The sequence below is a fragment of the Macaca mulatta genome, chromosome 5, assembly GCF_049350105.2.
Source record: "Macaca mulatta isolate MMU2019108-1 chromosome 5, T2T-MMU8v2.0, whole genome shotgun sequence".
In the NCBI taxonomy this organism is placed as follows: Eukaryota; Metazoa; Chordata; class Mammalia; order Primates; family Cercopithecidae; genus Macaca; species Macaca mulatta.
Window position 1 is genome coordinate 108,936,719 of NC_133410.1, and position 19,423 is coordinate 108,956,141.

At 38.3% G+C, this 19,423-nt stretch overlaps 1 protein-coding gene across 1 annotated transcript in view; it reads left to right on the forward strand.

Moving 5' to 3' along the window:
* The window catches only part of MTTP (microsomal triglyceride transfer protein), a 48,208-nt gene extending 30,610 nt beyond the window's left edge, over positions 1-17,598 (forward strand). Inside the window, exons 11-18 of the mRNA XM_028848642.2 lie at positions 803-1,015; positions 1,987-2,198; positions 4,358-4,455; positions 4,547-4,668; positions 6,141-6,368; positions 12,268-12,392; positions 14,352-14,522; positions 16,291-17,598. Coding sequence (XP_028704475.2) covers positions 803-1,015; positions 1,987-2,198; positions 4,358-4,455; positions 4,547-4,668; positions 6,141-6,368; positions 12,268-12,392; positions 14,352-14,522; positions 16,291-16,462 — 1,341 coding nt within the window. The 3' untranslated portion in view covers positions 16,463-17,598. The remainder of the gene's footprint in view (positions 1-802; positions 1,016-1,986; positions 2,199-4,357; positions 4,456-4,546; positions 4,669-6,140; positions 6,369-12,267; positions 12,393-14,351; positions 14,523-16,290) is intronic.
* The last annotated feature ends 1,825 nt before the right edge of the window (positions 17,599-19,423 follow it).

Here is a 19,423-nt window from a genome sequence, read left to right on the forward strand (position 1 = left end):
CCCCATATCATTCATTCTCCCCAACCCCGTGTGTGTGTGTGTGTGTGTGTGTGTGTGTGTGTGTGCTTGTAGCCTAATTTCAGAGGTTATGAATCCTGTGGATGAATTAGATCTTAAAACCCTTTATTTTTAAAAAAATTTTTTCAGCCTAGGCTCTGTCATCCAAATAATCTTTATTTTAAACATGAAACTGAAGTCTCTAAAACATATGTAGTGGCAAATATAAGACCAGAACCCAGATGTCCCTATTTCTAATTTGCTTTCCCATCAAACGATTAACTTACACTCATCCCCCTTTTTCTCATACTAGGACAAAAGGACTTCTCTCATTATAGAATGTATTTGAAAAGTACCTAGTAAAGTACCTACCACATAGGAGGTACTTAAGAAATATTTTTTAAACTATATTGCAGCACTAATTAAATTTGGAATTAAGTAAAAACAAGCACTTTTAAAACATTTAGAGCCAGACCTTATGGTTGAGCTCTAAGAGGTCTCACCCGACTTTTTACTTAAGGAAAGGTGCATGGTGACACTAAGGCTCCATCTAATTGCTGCTTTAGCGATTGATAATACTCACTGCTTCTTAAGAATGTATATGTATTTAAAAAAAAAAAAAGCATAACACCTTTATCAGGCTTTACTTGTTTGCTTTTATTCCACTGTGTGCCTCAGTCAAGCAACCAATGCAAAACTTTGTAAAACTGTAGGTTGCTTTCTTCGACCCAAGAATAAAGCCAGTCTTGCCCAAGTCTTCTTCAATGTATGGTCATGCATATATCTAAGGTATATGATTTTTCAGGCAGTAGTGGAAGCTAAGAAGTTAATCCTGGGAGGACTTGAAAAAGCAGAGAAAAAAGAGGACACCAGGATGTATCTGCTGGCTTTGAAGAATGCCCTGCTTCCAGAAGGCATCCCAAGTCTTCTGAAGTACGCAGAAGCAGGAGAAGGGCCCATCAGCCACCTGGCTACCACTACTCTCCAGAGATATGATCTCCCTTTCATAACTGATGAGGTAAAATCTCTGAGAATATTTGTGACATTAACAGAAGAAAAAAAAAAGCACGTCTGAACATGAGTCAAATGCAAATTCCTCTCAAGTCACTCTATATTTTCTCCAAATAGTCTTCTCTCCTGCTTAAAAATAACTCTAAAATTGCATCTGAGGCTACTCTAAATATCCTCACAGGGTAACATCCTATATCCTGAAGCGTAAATATTGAAGCATATTCTCTTATTTTAAGAAACAAATTCGTTTTTGAAATATATTTACTTTTATAAGTTTTAAGATGCTGTTACATTTTTCAATACTGAAATATCCTGGTTTAAATATAACTTTGTTTGTTACTACAACTACATGTTTCAGGAAGCCAACTAAATTAAACCTTTGTTAGGGCAGACAATGTCTACAAATCTCAAGATAAACCATCTGCCGAGAATGGTGTTTCCAGTTTGTAGCTAAGCACCTGCCCACCAGTTTTGTGTTGAAGTTGGTGGCTGCAAATCATGACGGTTAGGGGCACACGCTTTTGAGAAAGACAGACCTACATATAAACTCTGGCTCTGTCCTTCCCTGGTTGTTTGTTCTTGGGTGACTTATTTAACATCTATATATCTGAGGGCAAAGCCAGGATTTGAGGGAGTTAGTAAAAGGTAAGGGGAAATGGAATTAAATAAATATAGATGCTTAGTGTAGATCCTTACATATTGCATATCGTTAGGCAGTTCTAATAATCTATGAAGTTACTTGTTGCAATGGAATGCAATTATTTTGGCATTCTTAATGGCTTCAGCCTAGAAGTGATCCTCATAGATTCTGTCAATGGCCCATTAGCCAGAACTACTCACGTGGCCCCCACCAGATCACAAAGGAATCTGAGAAATGTAGTAACACATATATATTTTTATGAACACTCACTATTCCTGCTGAAATGTCCATTTAAAAAATATCTAGATGTGCACTGAGTTTGAATATCTCATGAACAGGTGAAAAAGACCTTGAACAGAATATACCACCAAAACCGTAAAGTTCACGAAAAGACTGTGCGCACTACTGCAGCTGCTATCATTTTAAATAACAATCCATCCTACATGGAAGTCAAGAACATCCTGCTGTCTATTGGGGAGCTTCCCCAAGAAATGAATAAATACATGCTCGCCATTGTTCAAGACATCCTACATTTTGAAATGCCTGCAAGGTATAATATATTGCACATGTCTCTCTGTGTAGTCAAGCTTATTTGTGTGTTCATGTGGTACCCATGTAGCTAGTAATAATGATGTGGCCATTATGCAGGGTTACGTTGCATAAAACCAAAGAGTGCCAGATTTCCCATAATAGGGCTATTTAGGGGACCAGATGAAACAACTTCAGTGTGGCACTATGAGTCCATGAGTGGGAACTCTGGGTATAATTTTTACTAGGGTTGTCTTGTTCAGTCTGGAAAGTGTATATTGCCAAATGTTTTAAAAGCTAACTGCATTTTCAATAGGATTTTTAAAATACGTACAACAAAACAATGTAAATTCTTACCAAATGGTTTTTTATTGTAACATTTCGAGTGTTAGGAATTTTTGAAACCTCATTTATCACAGATCAAATAAATTTCCCATTTAAGTTTAAAATCTTAGGCACTGCCTACATTTTAAGATGATTCAAAATTTAAAGAGTGCATTCAGTAGAGTTCATCACTCTATAACTCTTGCTGAATTAATTTCCTTCCAGTTCCCAAGTCACTCCTCCCAAATGCAAAGTGGCTCCGCCAAGGTGCCTCCTCCCTGGAATTAGAGGGTCAGAGAAGGAAGTTTCATTTTTTCTGAGTTACACGCAGAACACTACCCCCAGGAAAGATCAGATTTAAGCATTCACCACAGAGATTGGAAGGGTGGAAAATAAAGAGAAAAAAAATGAAAAAAGACGGCATTAAGAGTTTGAAAGAAAGAGAAACAAGGACTAAGACTGAAGGAAGACATAAGAAATGGATGTGAGTAGAGCAGAGATAAAAGCAGGATGTTCAGGAAAGAGGAAGAGAGCAGGTGAGAAAAGAAGCCAAGCCTCTCTGCAGCCATGTATTTCTAGTAGAATGCATTTAGCTTCTCCCTCCATTTCTTTGTTTGCTTTTATGCGACCCTGTGGAGGAGATCCTGGGTGTACTTGCTGCCTTTGTCTTGTGGCCCTAGCATTTCAGGGACCTGGAAAGAGGAGACAGTGGGGTAGAGAACAGACTAGAAATTGTGAGGAAAGTATCACCAACATTATGGGTCAGAGTCTCAGAACCAAAAACATTAGAGTGGGGAGGAACACTAAAGGCTCCCTTGCTTGGCATCTCTCCACTGTAGGGCTGTAGTCTCCCAGCAGGTGGTATTCAGACTTTGCTTCCCTCTCCCGGTGACAGGAAGCTCACCATCTTTGAGGGAACTTGTGCCAGTGTTGGTCAGAGACTCAACATTATGTCTTTGTATAAGGTGAAATCTTCCTATTGGCTCTGGTTTTATCCCGGGAGCAAAGCAAAATACATCTAGCCATTCATCCACAAGAAGACCCTTTGAATATCTGAGAACAGCTGTCATGACCCTCCTCATCTTTGCTTCTCTAGGCTAAAATCTTATAACCTAGTGATATTGGAAGGGAAACTTCTCAGGATGCCATCGCTTCCCCTCAATTATTTTCTACCTCAGACCTAGGACCAGATTTCTATAGTTGATTATTTTGATGTTTTGCTGTGTTGTCGTAATGTTGCTATTACTGATATGATTAATGTTATGTAATCAGAAATGAACATCTTAACACCAATTACTTAGACAACAAGATGGAGGCATGGGGTAAGGATTAAGACTTGCTCCAGAGGAGACAGTCGTTTCTATATGGGTATTACTGAGCTGTTTCTGTAATTGGAAACTTCACAGATATAGAAGAAATACTGGAAATGTACTGTTATATGTCATTAGTGAAAGAGACTATTAGAGAATGAAGAAAAACATTTAAAGAAATATTGTGCAACCTCTCCAGTTTGGCACAATTTTCCTTTAAGTGTACGCACTATTTAACAATAAAGCCATGACGAATTTTGCCATGCCTGAAATGTGTCTACTAGTCAACTTAAGCCACCTCAAAGCTGGACACCCTTGCCTTGCTGTCATTTTGATACCAAACTAAATTTCAAATATCTGAGTAATGAAGGGGCTAGCCCTAATCCTGATGCTACCACGCCAGCTGGCACCGCCCCGGCTCTTGGAAAGGCATGAGGAAAATTTGGCTTCCTCTTTTTTCCACTGAGGATTTCTTTTTTCCAAATTTGACTTGGGAAACAGTCATTACAATGAATGTGCAGCTTTTTTCCCCCCTCATATGTTGCAGCAAAATTGTCCGTCGAGTTCTGAAGGAAATGGTTGCTCACAATTATGACCGTTTCTCCAGGAGTGGATCTTCTTCGGCCTACACTGGCTACATAGAACGTATGTACACCAAAAAGAGGTTCTCCTTCTGTACCCCACAACTTAGCATTGCTGGAACTGCTATTAAATTACAGTTATTGTGTGTCATCAGGTAGTCCCCATTCGGCGTCTACTTACAGCCTAGACATTCTTTACTCGGGTTCTGGCATTCTAAGGAGAAGTAACCTGAACATCTTTCAGTACATTGGGAAGGCTGGTCTTCATGGTAGCCAGGTAACTCACTTCTCATGGATTTTGCTTAATAAAGTATGCAAGAAATCAGGCTGAGGTAAAATAAAACATATATACTGTGGGTAATGCTGTAGAATGTATAAGTTAATGGTGGCCTCTGTCTTATTTTGCCCAAGATTCCCTTATCTGTAAGAGGCTGTATGGTTTATAGTCACTCAGAGAACGTTTCATATATGAACTTGAAACCTAAGTAATTTGATCCATTGAACTTGCCAAATGTCCATTTGTCTTTTCAAAGGTGCACATATTCAAAAAACTGAAATTGTACCAATATTTCTCACATAAACATTTAAAAATAATATTTTATTTTTATTCACAGATATATTTCTTAGCCCACTCTCACCCCCAAGTATTTAATTCTAGAATATATTTTCCTTTTCTGGGTGTTTCTATGAAGAGATTGATTCCCCGTAATAAAACCTTTCATAATAGAATATGACGCTCTAAAGGGTCAATCTATATTTCTCCAACACTGCTAGGAGAGAAAAGAATAAAATGTAGGCATTCAACAGTTGGCTGACTTCCATCCCTTTAGTGTTAACCAAATTGAGGTGATGGTCTGTAAAGACTTCCTAATAATGACATGTACTTTCTTTTTAGTTTTTATGTACATCAAATTATAACCTCATAAATACAGCCATTTAAGTTTTTTAAATAATCCAATGCTATAAAAACTTGAGTTTTTATCAATCTTATATTACTATACCTTTTGGTAGTACTGTAGTCAGAATACTATGCCCTTCTGTCCTGAGGAATCACCATCAGTTTTCTGATATGTACTTTGAAATGCAAAACACTCAGGAGTTAAAGGGCTGGGTATGGAGGACAGAAAATATGTAGGATTCCTATTTTTGGTGGAAATAAGGGTGTTAGTCCCCTCATGGTGTTTATCGACTTTTTTTTTTTTTTTTTTTTTTTGGCTAGGGAGAAAAGTTTGACATGGAATGGGGTGAGTCATGGTTTAGAGAATACCATGTCCTCACATAGCAGCAGCCTTAGAATGACTCTGCCAACACCTTTCCATTTCCTTTTAGATGCTCTGCAAGATAGCTGATGAATGGTATATGACAGTCCTGGAAAGACTAAGAGTTTCTAGGATGACATCATAAAATGGAAAGCTCATGGTCTTCATAGTCAGACAGAAGGGGTATGGGTCCTGCCTCTGACATATATTAGCTGAGTAAACTTGAGATTTTTTTTTTTTTTTGCCTCATCTACAAAATGGGTAATATCATATGTACCTCAAGGAGTGGTTGTGAGGATTAAATAAAAAACTAACCCACCTTATATTCAGGCATAGAGGTTTTTGTCTGTTTTATTTTCTGTTTTTAGCTGTTGCAAATATTTAAGTTTTTGGCCCCTTGAGAAGTTCTAGCTGCAGCTCAGAAGCTTCACCATTATTTACAGAGCAGGCAGGGAGCTTGCATCATGAACATTATATTGATTTTCTGCAGGTAGTTATTGAAGCCCAAGGACTGGAAGCCTTAATCGCAGCCACCCCTGACGAGGGGGAGGAGAACCTTGACTCCTATGCTGGCATGTCAGCCATCCTCTTTGATGTTCAGCTCAGACCTGTCACCTTTTTCAATGGATACAGTGATTTGATGTCCAAAATGCTGTCAGCATCTGGCGACCCTATCAGTGTGGTGAAAGGACTTATTCTGCTAATAGATCATTCTCAGGTAATTCATTCAGTCTGTGAGTATTATTGAGTCCCTAAAATATACCAGGCATGTTTTAAATATGCTTGGTTCTTGGAGGATACAAGACAAAATTGTGCCCATCTTGGAGCTCATATTCCAAGCACTTGGCCCTTGGTATTGTTGCCCTTTCTCCTTTACTATAGATATGTTATAATGTCATTTATTAGATGATTAATAAGTGCTTTTAATTTGAGGCAAAGAGAAAATGTTGATGCTAACAGAAACAAGAAAGGTTAGGACACAAGAGAATAGAGCTACCATTGTCTTCTCACTTGGCTTTCTCAGGCATGAGGGCTTAGGTGATATTTATCCTGAAGGCAGAGGCTGAACTATGTGGCCTTATAAGTCACTGATGACATTTGTAATGACAGTGATGATGAAGATGCGTACAGTGCATCATTTTGACCCTGCCAAATTAGTAGAGGCACAAGCAACCACGGCCATGAGCCACACGCAAGAAATCATGAAGGCTCTTTGCCCACAAGTCTCATGTATATAAAATCTTAGAAAATTGTGTTCGTTCTTAGAGTATAGGAGTACTTTCATTCTCTTGAGTCACATTCTTCAAACTGGTTTTCAATTTTTGTGGCCCAAACTCTTAAGCTACTGTACCAAAAAATGACAATACAATCTTTGGTGCAGTAAGATTTAAGTGGCCAAGATACTGTGGTATGGAGATGGTCTGCCTAATTAGATTTTCTGAAAAACAGAAGAGGGTTAATCTGAATAGCCTTTGAGTTTGAATGTTTGGTGCTTAAAATTTTTCTTTAATAGTTTGGTTTATTTCCTGCTTCGTTAAGCATAGCAACATAAACAATGAAATATTTGCTAAATAAGATCTTATAGGGAATCAAAGTGATCACTGTGTACTCTGAGTCATACTTATATTGAGAATATATAAGGAGATTGAAATAATAATTTACAGATGATTGGATTGACTTGTAAAGTTTGCTTTATTGTTTTAATACATTAATGGATAATAGCCTACATTTGAATTTTGCCTCCATTACCTTCTTGCTATGTGCTCTTGGGCAGTTACTTAATAGCCTTAAGACACAGTTTCATACTAGTAAAGTGAGGCACCTGGAGCAGGTGGTCTGAAGATTTCATCAGCTTTGTTGTTTGCCAGATAATTTGAGGATTCTGATTTGTTATATTCTGGTTGAGAAATCATAGATTTTAAGGGCTGGGAGACATCTTAGATATTAGATTGTATTAAAACTCCTCCAAAACCTCATTACTTGGGATTAAACAGTGTTAATTTTCTATCTTTCTTGTTACTCGTATCAGCTCAGGATAGCTGTATAGAACAAAAACAAAAAGCAATTTAGAGTGGCTTAACTAAATAGTTTGACTTTTATAGTGTAACAAATATTTGGAAGTAGGTGGTCCAGGGTTAATATGGAAAACTTAAGGTATCATCCGAATTCAAGCTGCCTTCCTTCAGCTCAGCCATTCTTACTTGTAACTTTTGACCTCATGCTTGTCACCTTGTGATTATCAGATGACTGTTCCACTTCCAGAACCACTTCCTCATTCCAAGACGGAAGAAGGGAAGGATAAGAGGAGGTCACAGAGTCTGACTCTTTTTCAAGAATTGTTTGGAATCCCTGTCTAGGTTTTGGACCAAAACGGTGTTACATGGCTACCTCTAGCTGAGAGGGAAGCTTGTGAACATAGTTTTTCAATGGGTATCTGAACAAAATTGTTTCTGTCAATACAAATGTAGAAAGGACAAACAACAGTGCCTCTTGTATCCCTTAATCCTCAAGTCACACATAAAAAAAAAAGCAGTTCTCAAATTATATCAGAATTTTACATTGCACAATTCCAGTTTATTGAAAGAATCATCTAAAGGCAGCACAAGTACTGAAAAAGTAGTCCACGTTTTAAGACACAGAGGACAGCTCAACACCTGCTGTATGTGCTTAGCCATCCATAAACAATGCCTGAGAATTTGAATTGGGGTGTAAAACCACGAGGAGTAATCTAGACCTGGGTCAGCAAACTTGTTCTGTAAAGGGTAGAAGGTAAATATTTTAGGCTTTGCAGGCCACATGGTCTCTGTTGCAGCCACTCAGTTTTGTTACTGTAGAGTGAAGACAGCCATCAGCAATACATTAACAAGTGAGTATGGCTGTGTTCCAGTAAAATTTTATGTACAAAAATAGCCAGTGGACCAGACTTGCCTGCTGGTTGTAGTTTGCCAATCCCTGATCTAGATTATGTTGTACAGTTTTTCTATTCACTAAGCTAGGGCAGCTAAGGCAAGGCATATTCTATGAGAAAGATTGTCCCCTAGCTATTAAACATAGCCCAGTGTCTGTGTGTCAGGTTGGAGTATTTGGCAGATCTGAGGTTATTATACAAATTAAGCTGTCTGAGGCCCCCTGGCTCTGCAGAGCACTCCAGTAATGCCATCCTAGCTTCAGAGGCACATACCACTCTAGGTCAAGTGCTGACACTGAAGGAAATGTTGGCAGTGGGTAGCCCATCACAGCCACTAGGGCAGATGCAATTACTGTGTGCTTGCTCACACTTTCTCTCTTCAGCTAATTGGATTACTCTTCAGAGAAAGATGTCTGATAAAGTCAGTTTAATAAGGGGGATCCTCTTTAGCCAGTAAAGAACATATTTCCCTAAATGGAAGCAATGGGATGAGTTGTCAAAATGTCAGCATCTGAGCTATAAGAAACACTTACGGGACCAAGAGAATCAAAGCGGTCACATTAGCTACAAATACAAAGTTCTAATATCTTTTTCCTCTAGTTCATAGGAAAGAATCTAAATAGATATGCACTCTGGGCCAAATAAGGATATAAACCTATGCTCTCTCTCTCTCTCTCTCTCTCTCTCTCTCTCTCTCTCTCTCTCTTTTTTAAAATATTTCTTAGAACAGGCTTTCTTGTACACCAGAAGACAAAAGAGAGTTATGAGCTTGTGATAGCTATGAATATTAGTAGAAAAGTCTTCACACAGGCCAGGTGCAGTGGCTCACACCTGTAATCCCAGCACTTTGGGTGGCCAAGGCAGGTGGATTCCTTGAACTCAGAAGTTTGAGACCAGGCTGGGCAACATGGTGAAACCCTAGATCTACAAAAAATAAAATTAAAAAAAATTAGCTGGGCATAGTGGGGTATGCCTGTGGTCCCAGCTACTCAGGAGGCTGAAGTAGGGGTGAGCTGAGGCTGGTGTGGCCCATGATCACACCACTACACTCCAGCCTATGTGATAGAACAAGACCCCATCTCAAAGAAAGAAAGAAATGTCTTCACCCTACAGACAGCTGGATCGTTTATTCTGGCTTGATGTGTAGCCGCTGAGACTGATTTTTCCTTTCAATCTTAAGATATAATGCCTACCATGGAAGATTGGTATGAGGATTAAATGAGACATCAAAGCTTTATAGAGCTTTGGGCATGAGGATTAAATGAGACATCAAAGCTTTATAGAGCTTTGGGCACACAGTAGGTACTCAAAACCTGTTAGTTCCACTTACTTTATACTGCTTAAAAATTAGCACCATGTGGCTTAGTCCCTTTCAAAAAGGAAAAAGTACTTTGTTTTTCTACAGGAGTCAGTGGTTTATCTTTATAAGAGGGTTCAAGAAAATTCCTCTTTGCACATACACACTCTTCTATTGACCCTTTGTGTAAAGAAGTGGACTTTTCCCAGAAATCCAAGGCACTCCTCATAACCCACCTTGCAATGGAAATGCTCTCACCCCACAAAAGGTGCATTGTCTAACAGCCATGAAATGGCCTTTTCGATGGCACTTGGTGTATTTTACCTTCCGTTTAATATATGGTTGGTGGGAAGGCCAAGGTCCACATCACAGGCCTCTGCTGGACTGGGTGGATGACCGAGATTATAATTTTCAAATTAGGAAGAGAGAAAAAGATGCAAAGAAAGGAATACTTCTGAGGCGAGGCACACCATAGCTTTCATTTGGGAACAATCATGTTTGCATACACATACAGAACTCTCATGTTTTGGTCCTGTAGTTCACAGGCATAGGTGAAAATGTGGACATGACTATTGTGGTTTCCTCAGGATAGTTTGCATCCATCACATTAGTTATAATGCCGGAGACAACCCCTTCATCCCATTCAGCCATATTTTGTTCTATACCAAATGTCTCTATAAGTATCCTTAGGGCTGTCTCCTAATGTGTCCTGAGCATGGCACTGAGAATCTCATACTTCCATCAAAGAGTGTCCTTCAGACTGAAAATAGCTTCATGCCACAACCGTACTTTTTTAGTACACCTGGTTGTAAACCAAGTCCTTTGCCTGGGATTTCCTGTCACCTTTTTTTGGAAAGTGGAGAGAACTCAAGGAGATCAACACAATCCTTTCTAGAAAGTAAAATCATGGCAGTTATAGTTGGCAAATGCATGACTTGTTTGGTCTGAGTAGGGCAGTTACATAAAGAAGTTAGTCATCCTGCCGGTTGCCAGGAATTTAAGATCTTTGGAGGAATATCAAAATTAAGAATACTGAGTCTTTTTCTCAAAATCATTATCACTTTCAACACTGTCCCCAGGCAATCTGATTCCAATCCAGCTAAAAAGTTTTGTGCCAACATCACCTCAACTAACATACATTAAAAAAAAAAAAATGCAAGACTTAAAGGCTAAATGCAGGCAAACATCACAAAACAATGGGTTTCAGACAACCACAAAATTGCTCAGGATGGACCATGTTTGTAAATAATTACTGTCCCTCTGAAAAATGCTACTGAGTTCTTGTTGAACTTGACCATTAACTCAATGTCATTTCAAATGTCAAACAGCAGCATATTAAGGCTTAGTTAAATTGCTTTGCCTTCTTTTTCTAGTTGGATGTAAGCAGTTCCTGGAACTTGTATACAGTTGGCCTCTCTGTAACCGCTGGTTCCTCATCAAATTCAACCAACCCCAGATCAAAAATATTTGGAAAAAAAAAAAAAAACCCGAACAATAAAATAAGCAAAACGACAGTAAATATTAATACGATTTTAAAAATACAGCATAACAGCAACATAGCATTTACATTGTATTAGTTATTATAAGTAATCTAGAGAAGATTTAAAGTGTGTGGGAGAATGGGTGTAGGTTACATGCAAATATTATGCCTTTTTATATAAGGGACTTGAGCATCCTTGGATTTTATTATACTCAGTCTGGGCAAAGGTAGCCCTGTAACAAGTTCCTCTTGGAAACTAACGGACAAACACACTCCACAGGGAGTTTTAAAACTTGTCTGTTACTTTCTAGCAGGATGCAGTTGACTGTATTTGACACAGCACATAACTAGAGAAGTGCTGAGGGACCTCGAGAGATCACCTGATCCAAACCTCCTCCCCTTACTTCCCTGGACAAAAAGCCACAGCTAGATTTTTGATGGAGATGACGTCATTTTCCTTAGTTCAAAAGTTTCCAAATTTAGGTGGATCAGAATCATACAAGGACTTGTTAAAACATAGACTGCTAAACCCCATCCTCAGATTTTCTAATTTAATAAGTATGAAGGGGAGCTGATAATCTGTACTTCAAACCAGTTCCCAGGCAATGCTAATGCTGTTCCTCACAGAAACACACTTTGAGAACAATTGTTCCTTTCAAAGTGTAGCAATGATTGAAGGAAAACATCCTTCTTAATTGGCACTTCATTACTCTGGTGTTTTAATTTACTAATTAATTCAGCAAATCAACAGAGTCTACTTCTGGTGATCAGGATTAGGACAGCATGTTTCCAAGCCTAGAGAAAGACTCCAACATCAACGCAATTCAAATGGAATTATCTACAGCAGGAGGTCAAATGTGCCATTGGAAAGGGGGTTAACTAAATTGTAATTATTATTTTTATAACTATTATTGTTTTTTTTTTTCTTCTAGGAACTTCAGTTACAATCTGGACTAAAAGCCAATATAGAGGTCCAGGGTGGTCTAGCTATTGATATTTCAGGTGCAATGGAGTTTAGCTTGTGGTATCGTGAGTCTAAAACCCGAGTGAAAAATAGGTCAGTGTTTATGCATTATACATTTATGAATTACATATAATACTATATGCAGAGAACTTCAGAAATATGTTTTGGGAATTAACCTTCTGACTTTTCAAAATCTATGCTTTCTATTTGTAATAATAAAATGATAGAGTTGGAAATGATCACAGGAAGTTATTCTGTCCATAGCTTCTTATGCGCAGGTCAGAACCTAACACTACTCAGCCAAGAATTTTCCTGCTTTTAAAGACATACATAGACAGGATGCCCTGTGAATCAGATGGTTCATCTTCTTTTGGTGTTTCACCAAAAGAAGAAATTTTACTTTAAGGCAAACTTTCCTCTTTTGTTGTCTTCAATGGGGAAAAATAAAGAAGATAATTTCATCTGTGCAGAAACTAAGTATTAAACGTTAGGAGTCCTTAAGTCTTTTCATCAGCATTCCTTTTTCTAAATAAAATACTCTAAGCTCCTTTAATTTTTCTAATCTACCTGTGAGATTTAATGAAAGTGTTTTACTTTGAACATGAAACAATGTCTTTGAACTAGTGTGAAGATGAAAATTATTAGTATTCTATTTGTTACAGAATTTTTAAAAAGGAAATAGAAATGCAACTTATTTTTACTTTTTTAATATTTAAAAACACACTCGGGCAAAAGTGAGATACGTGATAAAATCAAATTTTTGATTCATTTTGAACTACAGATGAAGGAACTGAGAGCGATCAAACAGTAGCACATTTAATGTGAAGTGTGACCCACAGTGTTACTAAAAGGAACCACAGAATGAAAAATGACACTGGTCATCAAAGGGTTCAGCAATATAACTTAGGGCTTCCCACATAATCAGTCATCTTTCACCTCTTTCCAAAGTACTTTCTAGACAGAAGTTTTTCCAAATGAAATGGAATTGAATTCTTTGCAAAGAGAAATCAACAACAGCAACAACAACAAAAAGTAATTTGGATTTTTTTCTAAAGTACACAGTATCCTTAAGAATCTACCATTAGCCATAGTGTAACCAATCTGTCTTCCATTTCCACTTGTTCATTTTAAAAAATATATTTTAAGCCTTTGCTGAATATAGGACATCAGAAGGTACTCTAAGTGATTCAGGGATTAAAACAACCTGTGACCTACTTTTACACTGATCATAACAGCAGCAGGGGTTTTAATTTGCACAGCAAAAATTAATACCCCTGTCAAAAAATATGGGCATAGAACTCTGATTTAATTGTGAAAATAATTTATCGCAGTTTGATTTAAAGTCCACAATTCAATTAAAGTAGAGGTAAAACTTCTGTTGAAATTATTTATCCTTTTCATTGTTATCCAAGGCACACTCCCAGCCAGTGCAATCTGTTTATCCAGTTCTTAAAGGACCCACCATATTCATTCCTCCTGGGACCTACTCACTGTACATGCCCCACTGTAAGACTGATTTTTTGTAACACAATATTTTTTTTCAAATATCTTGGCAACCAAGGGCTTACACCTCTAGAGATTCTTTGGTGAAGGTAATTAAATGAGATTAAAAAGCTGCCTAGAAGCCAACAGAGAGATAGTTAACAAAAACTATAAATATCAATTGTCTTCTTGGTAAGTTTAGACTCCCTTTTAATATAACTTGAGTATTTCTGACCTCCTAAGAGGACTGGGTTCCAAGAATGTTTTCATTTTGGTCTTTGTTATGCCAATACAAAACAATGTAATATCTTATAGGCACTCCCCACACCTGCAACTGAAGGCAGGGGAGAGCTCAGGGGAAGGGCAAATCTTCCCTGCCCAGTATCTGAGACTCACCAGGCCCTGGTTACTAGCAGAACTCTGAGCACATCCAGGTCACTTCTGAATCCCTTAAGTGTCTTCTTCCAGTCACTGGCATCATAAGTTCAGATCCTGTAAAATTATAGCTGTTAGTCCAATTCCATTAAATATAATATGAACAGGTTTTTTCTTTTTTTCTCAAATATTTAGGGTGACTGTGGTAATAACCACTGACATCACAGTGGACTCCTCTTTTGTGAAAGCTGGCCTGGAAACCAGTACAGAAACAGAAGCAGGCCTGGAGTTCATCTCCACAGTGCAGTTTTCTCAGTACCCATTCTTAGTTTGCATGCAGATGGACAAGGATGAAGCTCCATTCAGGTAAGATGCAGCATTCAGGTAATGTTCCAGGACCATCACCAGTGCACCAGGAACTTGCATTCAGTCTAGAACATTCAGTTTCAGAATTAAAAGGAAACAGTAGAAACCCAGTGAAAGATGAATTTTCTTTAAATAAGTAGAAGAATAATTGATAAGGCCAAAAAAAGTCAATTTCTGGGGTACCAAAAAAATCTAATGACTAGTTCATTTGATTCTGGAGATAGTATCATATTCTAATCTAGAAACAATTTATCAAGGAAAGAAAGGCCTATGATTTACCATAGGAGTTGCCACATAGTTTCATAAAAAAAATCAGATACACATTTACTTTCTGGTATCTTCACAATAAACTGCTGGACAGAAGATTTCAAATAAAACACCTGGCAATCCATTTACTGTCTTTAAGGGCAAAAATGAATTTGCAGTTATTAAGTATTCCATATAACAGCAATTTGACCCTGTTTAAGTTTTGGCTCAAGTTTCAGAGTTTGGGATTCTGAATTTTCTTAAATATTGCTTTTGGTAGATTTGTTAGTGTTTTAAAATACAAAGATATAATTTCCATTTAACTTTATGCTGTGTCATTTGAATTTTGTAACCATTATTTGTACCAGTACTATCACATAGAGCTAGAATGCTTTGGGTCTAGGTAGCACTGACCCTTTCATAGTAGTTGACCTACACTAACCATAAGGATCATTTGTAGACTTAAAACAGCAAGCCACATCTTACATCATCTCCTTTGATAAGTAGGCCAAAATTGAGCACCTTCATTATTTTACTGACATTTCATGATTCATATTAAAAAATGCATCAATTATATAAATGTAAACATGAATAGGCTGTATTTTCACCGAATAAAAGATTGTGCATTATAGTTAAACTATTAAGCTGTCACTAACTTACATTAACTTACATCTAGAATAAACCTCCACAAATGCATTTTAAAAAGCCAACCTTCTAATGGTTGAAATGCAGTGACCACCAACCCACCCACATGGTTAATTGGTTTGGTTCTACATTTCCCTTGGGCCAGAGCTCTTGGAATGTTTCTCTGTCCGCATTCTCTGCTTAAATCCAGCGGGGCTTGCCTGTTACTCAAAAGGAGAGTGCTCCCAAGGTGGGGCTTCTGGAATGAAGGGTGAGACACAGCACAGCATGCAAAGCGTAACAGCATCACCAAAAAGCTGAAAGGAATTTAGTCTTTCATTCTAGAAAACTGTATGGCAGGACTCCCGTATCCCAGGCATTTGAAGTGTTTCTGTTGGTATAAAAAGAAATGAGGCCGGGCGCGGTGGCTCACGCCTGTAATCCCAGCACTTTGAGAGGCCGAGACAGGCGGATCACGAGGTCAGGAGATCCAGACCATCCTGGCTAACACGGTGAAACCCGGTCTCTACTAAAAATACCAAAAAAAAAGAAAAAATTACCTGGGCATGGTGGCGGGCGCCTGTAGTCCCAGCTACTCGGGAGGCTGAGGCAGGAGAATGGCGTGAACCCGAGAGGCGGAGCTTGCAATGAGCCGAGATCGTGCCACTGCACTCCAGCCTGGGCGACAGAGTGAGACTCTGTCTCAAAAAAAAAAAAAAAAAAAAAAGAGAGAGAGAGAAGAAAATCACCCATTCATGGAGTAGCCTTTGACACTCATATCCTTTCTCAAATTACTTTGGAACAGAAACTTCAAGTATACATTCAGTAACTTGGCTGGAGAGGTGTAGGGTGACTTAACTGTGTGTGTAATTCTGTTATTGTTGCTGTTGTTGTACAGGCAATTCGAGAAAAAGTACGAAAGGCTGTCCACAGGCAGAGGTTATGTCTCTCAGAAAAGAAAAGAAAGCGTGTTAGCAGGATGTGAATTCCCGCTCCATCAAGAGAACTCCGAGATGTGCAAAGTGGTGTTTGCCCCTCAGCCGGATAGTACTTCCAGCGGATGGTTTTGAAACTGACGTGTGATATTTTACTTGAATTTGTCTCCCCGAAAGGGACACGATGTGACATGACTAAGTACTTGCTCTCTGAGAGCACAGCGTTTACATATTTACCTGTATTTAAGATTTTTGTAAAAAGCTACAAAAAACTGCAGTTTGATCAAATTTGGGTATATGCAGTATGCTACCCACAGTGTCATTTTGAATCATCATGTGACACTTTCAACAACATTCTTAGTTTTCTTGTACGTCTCTCAAATCCCATTTGGTACAGTGAGAACAGTTATTCTCTAAGAGGAAACTAGTGTTTGTTAAAAACAAAAACAAAACCACACAAGGAGAACCTAATTTTGTTTCAACAATTTTTGATCAATGTTATGAAGCCCTTGATAAGACTTCCTTAAGCATGTCAGGAAAACCAAGCATGTTCCCTAATCAGAAAAAAAAAAAAAAGTTTTTTTTTTTCTTTTTTTTTTCTCTTTTTTGGAGTTGGGGGCTCGGGGAGAAGCGACAAGACTTTTAAAAGACTTTTATTCACCAACTTCAAGAATTAATATTTATGTGTCTGTTATTGTTAGTTTTATTAAGCCTTAAGGTAGAAGGCACATAGAAATAATATCTCATCTTTCTGCTGACCATGTAGTAAGGTTGCTCCAAAGGCATTCAGATCTCTACCTCCAGTCCTGCAAAAATATTGGACTTCGGACAGAGGAATCAGAAAAATTAATTTCAGAAACTCCCTTTGATTTTTATTTTGCTGTGTCTTTTTGAGACTGTATTGTGGTACACTGTCGTCTAAGGGACATCCTCATATATTAATCGTTTTATCTCAACTTTTTGGGGGTGAGAGCTCTAATTCACTTAACCGTAATCTGCACAATAGCTAGGATGACTAAGAGAACATTGCTTCAAGAAATGGATTTCCAAAATATGAAATCAAGAAAACAATGTCTTTATTTGCATGAATTAAAAGAGCCATGTTGAACATTCGCAAATATTTATTAATAAACAGATGTGGTGATAAACCCAAAACAAATGACAGGTGCTTATTTTCCACTAAACACACACACGTGAAATGAAAGTTTAGCTAGCCCACTATTTGTTGTAAATTGAAAACGAAGTGTGATAAAATAAATATATAGAAATAATATTGAATTCCTTTTGTCTTTCATTACTTCCAACACCATATTTCTCATTCCTGCCACTTTCTGAGCCTAGACACATACACAGCTAAGCCTCTGCAGCAATATAGGTCAGGCCAGGTTCTCTAGATGGGAGACCAGACCCATTTGAAAAATGGGCCACTGAAAATACCAGCAGTCAAAACCTCTTAAGGACCTGTGAGCTTGAAAACATGCCATAACCCCAATTTTCATAAAGCTCTGGACCGACCCCTTTACTTTCATGTTACTATAAAGGAAGAAAGGAATCAGAAACTAAGGTGGTGGGTGGAACATGGTAGGTGGTAGCATCAGCCTTGGGGAAACCACTCTGTAAAGATGCTGACATCGCAGGGAAAGTGAGTTGGTCTAGGGTACTAAGCTGAATATGCTGTGGACTCAGGCGCTTCAGCCCTGTGAGGTTTAACAAAACACAGCCAGCTCTGCGAAATGTAATCATTTATCTAACAGTGACGACTGTGGTGCCCTGAATGTTAGTGTTTGGCCATTTCCCAACTGTTTACTGGGCTGCTGAGCCAAGTATCTGCCCACCCAGTGGAGAATGGACAATCCCGAGCAACTCTAACATGCTCCAAAGAAACAAGAAAGCAGCAGCATAGGACAAACAGTAACTCCTTTGTAGATAAACAAGATAGAAAATGAAGAGGGGTAGAGTGACAGTCCACATTTGAAAATAAGATAGTATCGGAGCCAGAAAAATAACTTTAAACCTCATTTGCAGTCCTCTAGTTCTGACTACTTCTCCATTACAAATGTCAGCGTACAGACACATTTGTCTTCTGAAAAGACACCTATTTGGGAATTGTATAGCCCCCAATGCGAATCTCCAGGCCTCTGTCCAGTCAGGTCTTTCCTGCAAGCCTTAAAGTTAGCCTGGCTTCTTTTCTTCTGTGAAATGTTGCTGTCATTCCCTGGCTCATGTTGCAGTCCTGCCTGTGACAAGTCGCTCCCTGCTTCTCTGAACTGACCACCTTCAAGTAAGTGTTAAAGCTAACACTTCCTGAGTGCCTATTATATGCAAGGTATTTTAAAGCATTTTCCATATATTAATTTAATCTTCACAAAAGCTATATTTAACAGGTAGCATTATTTCCGCATTATAGATCAGCACTAAGAGAAATATAATATGAGTCACATAAGTAATTTGGAATTTCTAGTAGCCACTTTAAAAATGTAAACCAAAATAGGTGAAATAAACTGTAATAATATATTTTATTTAACCCAAAATATCCAAAGTATTATCGTATCAATATGTAAGTAATATAAAAATTATTAATGGGAAGCTTTACTTTTTGGGGGAAGATTAGATCTTCAAAATGTGGTATATATCTTGTATACAAAGCACATCTCAATTTGGATGAGACACATTTCAAGTGTTCAGTGGATGCATGTGGCTAGAAGCTGCTGTGTTGAATAGTACAATATTGGGCACACAAGACATTTAATTTGCCCCACAGAAGACACTTTCTGACTTAGAAAGTGAAAGAACCAGGACTCAAATATAAGTAGTTTCACCTCAGAACCTGCTCTCTGAACCCACTATAGGATGTTTCCCACATGCTTTCGGTTTTAAAGATTTGCTGCTAAACGAATACAGACAGTAGTTTATGAAAATGACAAACATGTGACAGCAGCTATAAAGCTAAGAGTTGTTGCCCCCTCCCTTTTCTTTTTTGAGACGGAGTCACGCCCTGTCACCCAGGCTAGAGTACAGTGGCGTGATCTTGGCTCACTGCAATCTCTTCCTCCCAGGTTCAAGCCATTCTCCTGCCTCAGCCTCCCGAATAGCTGG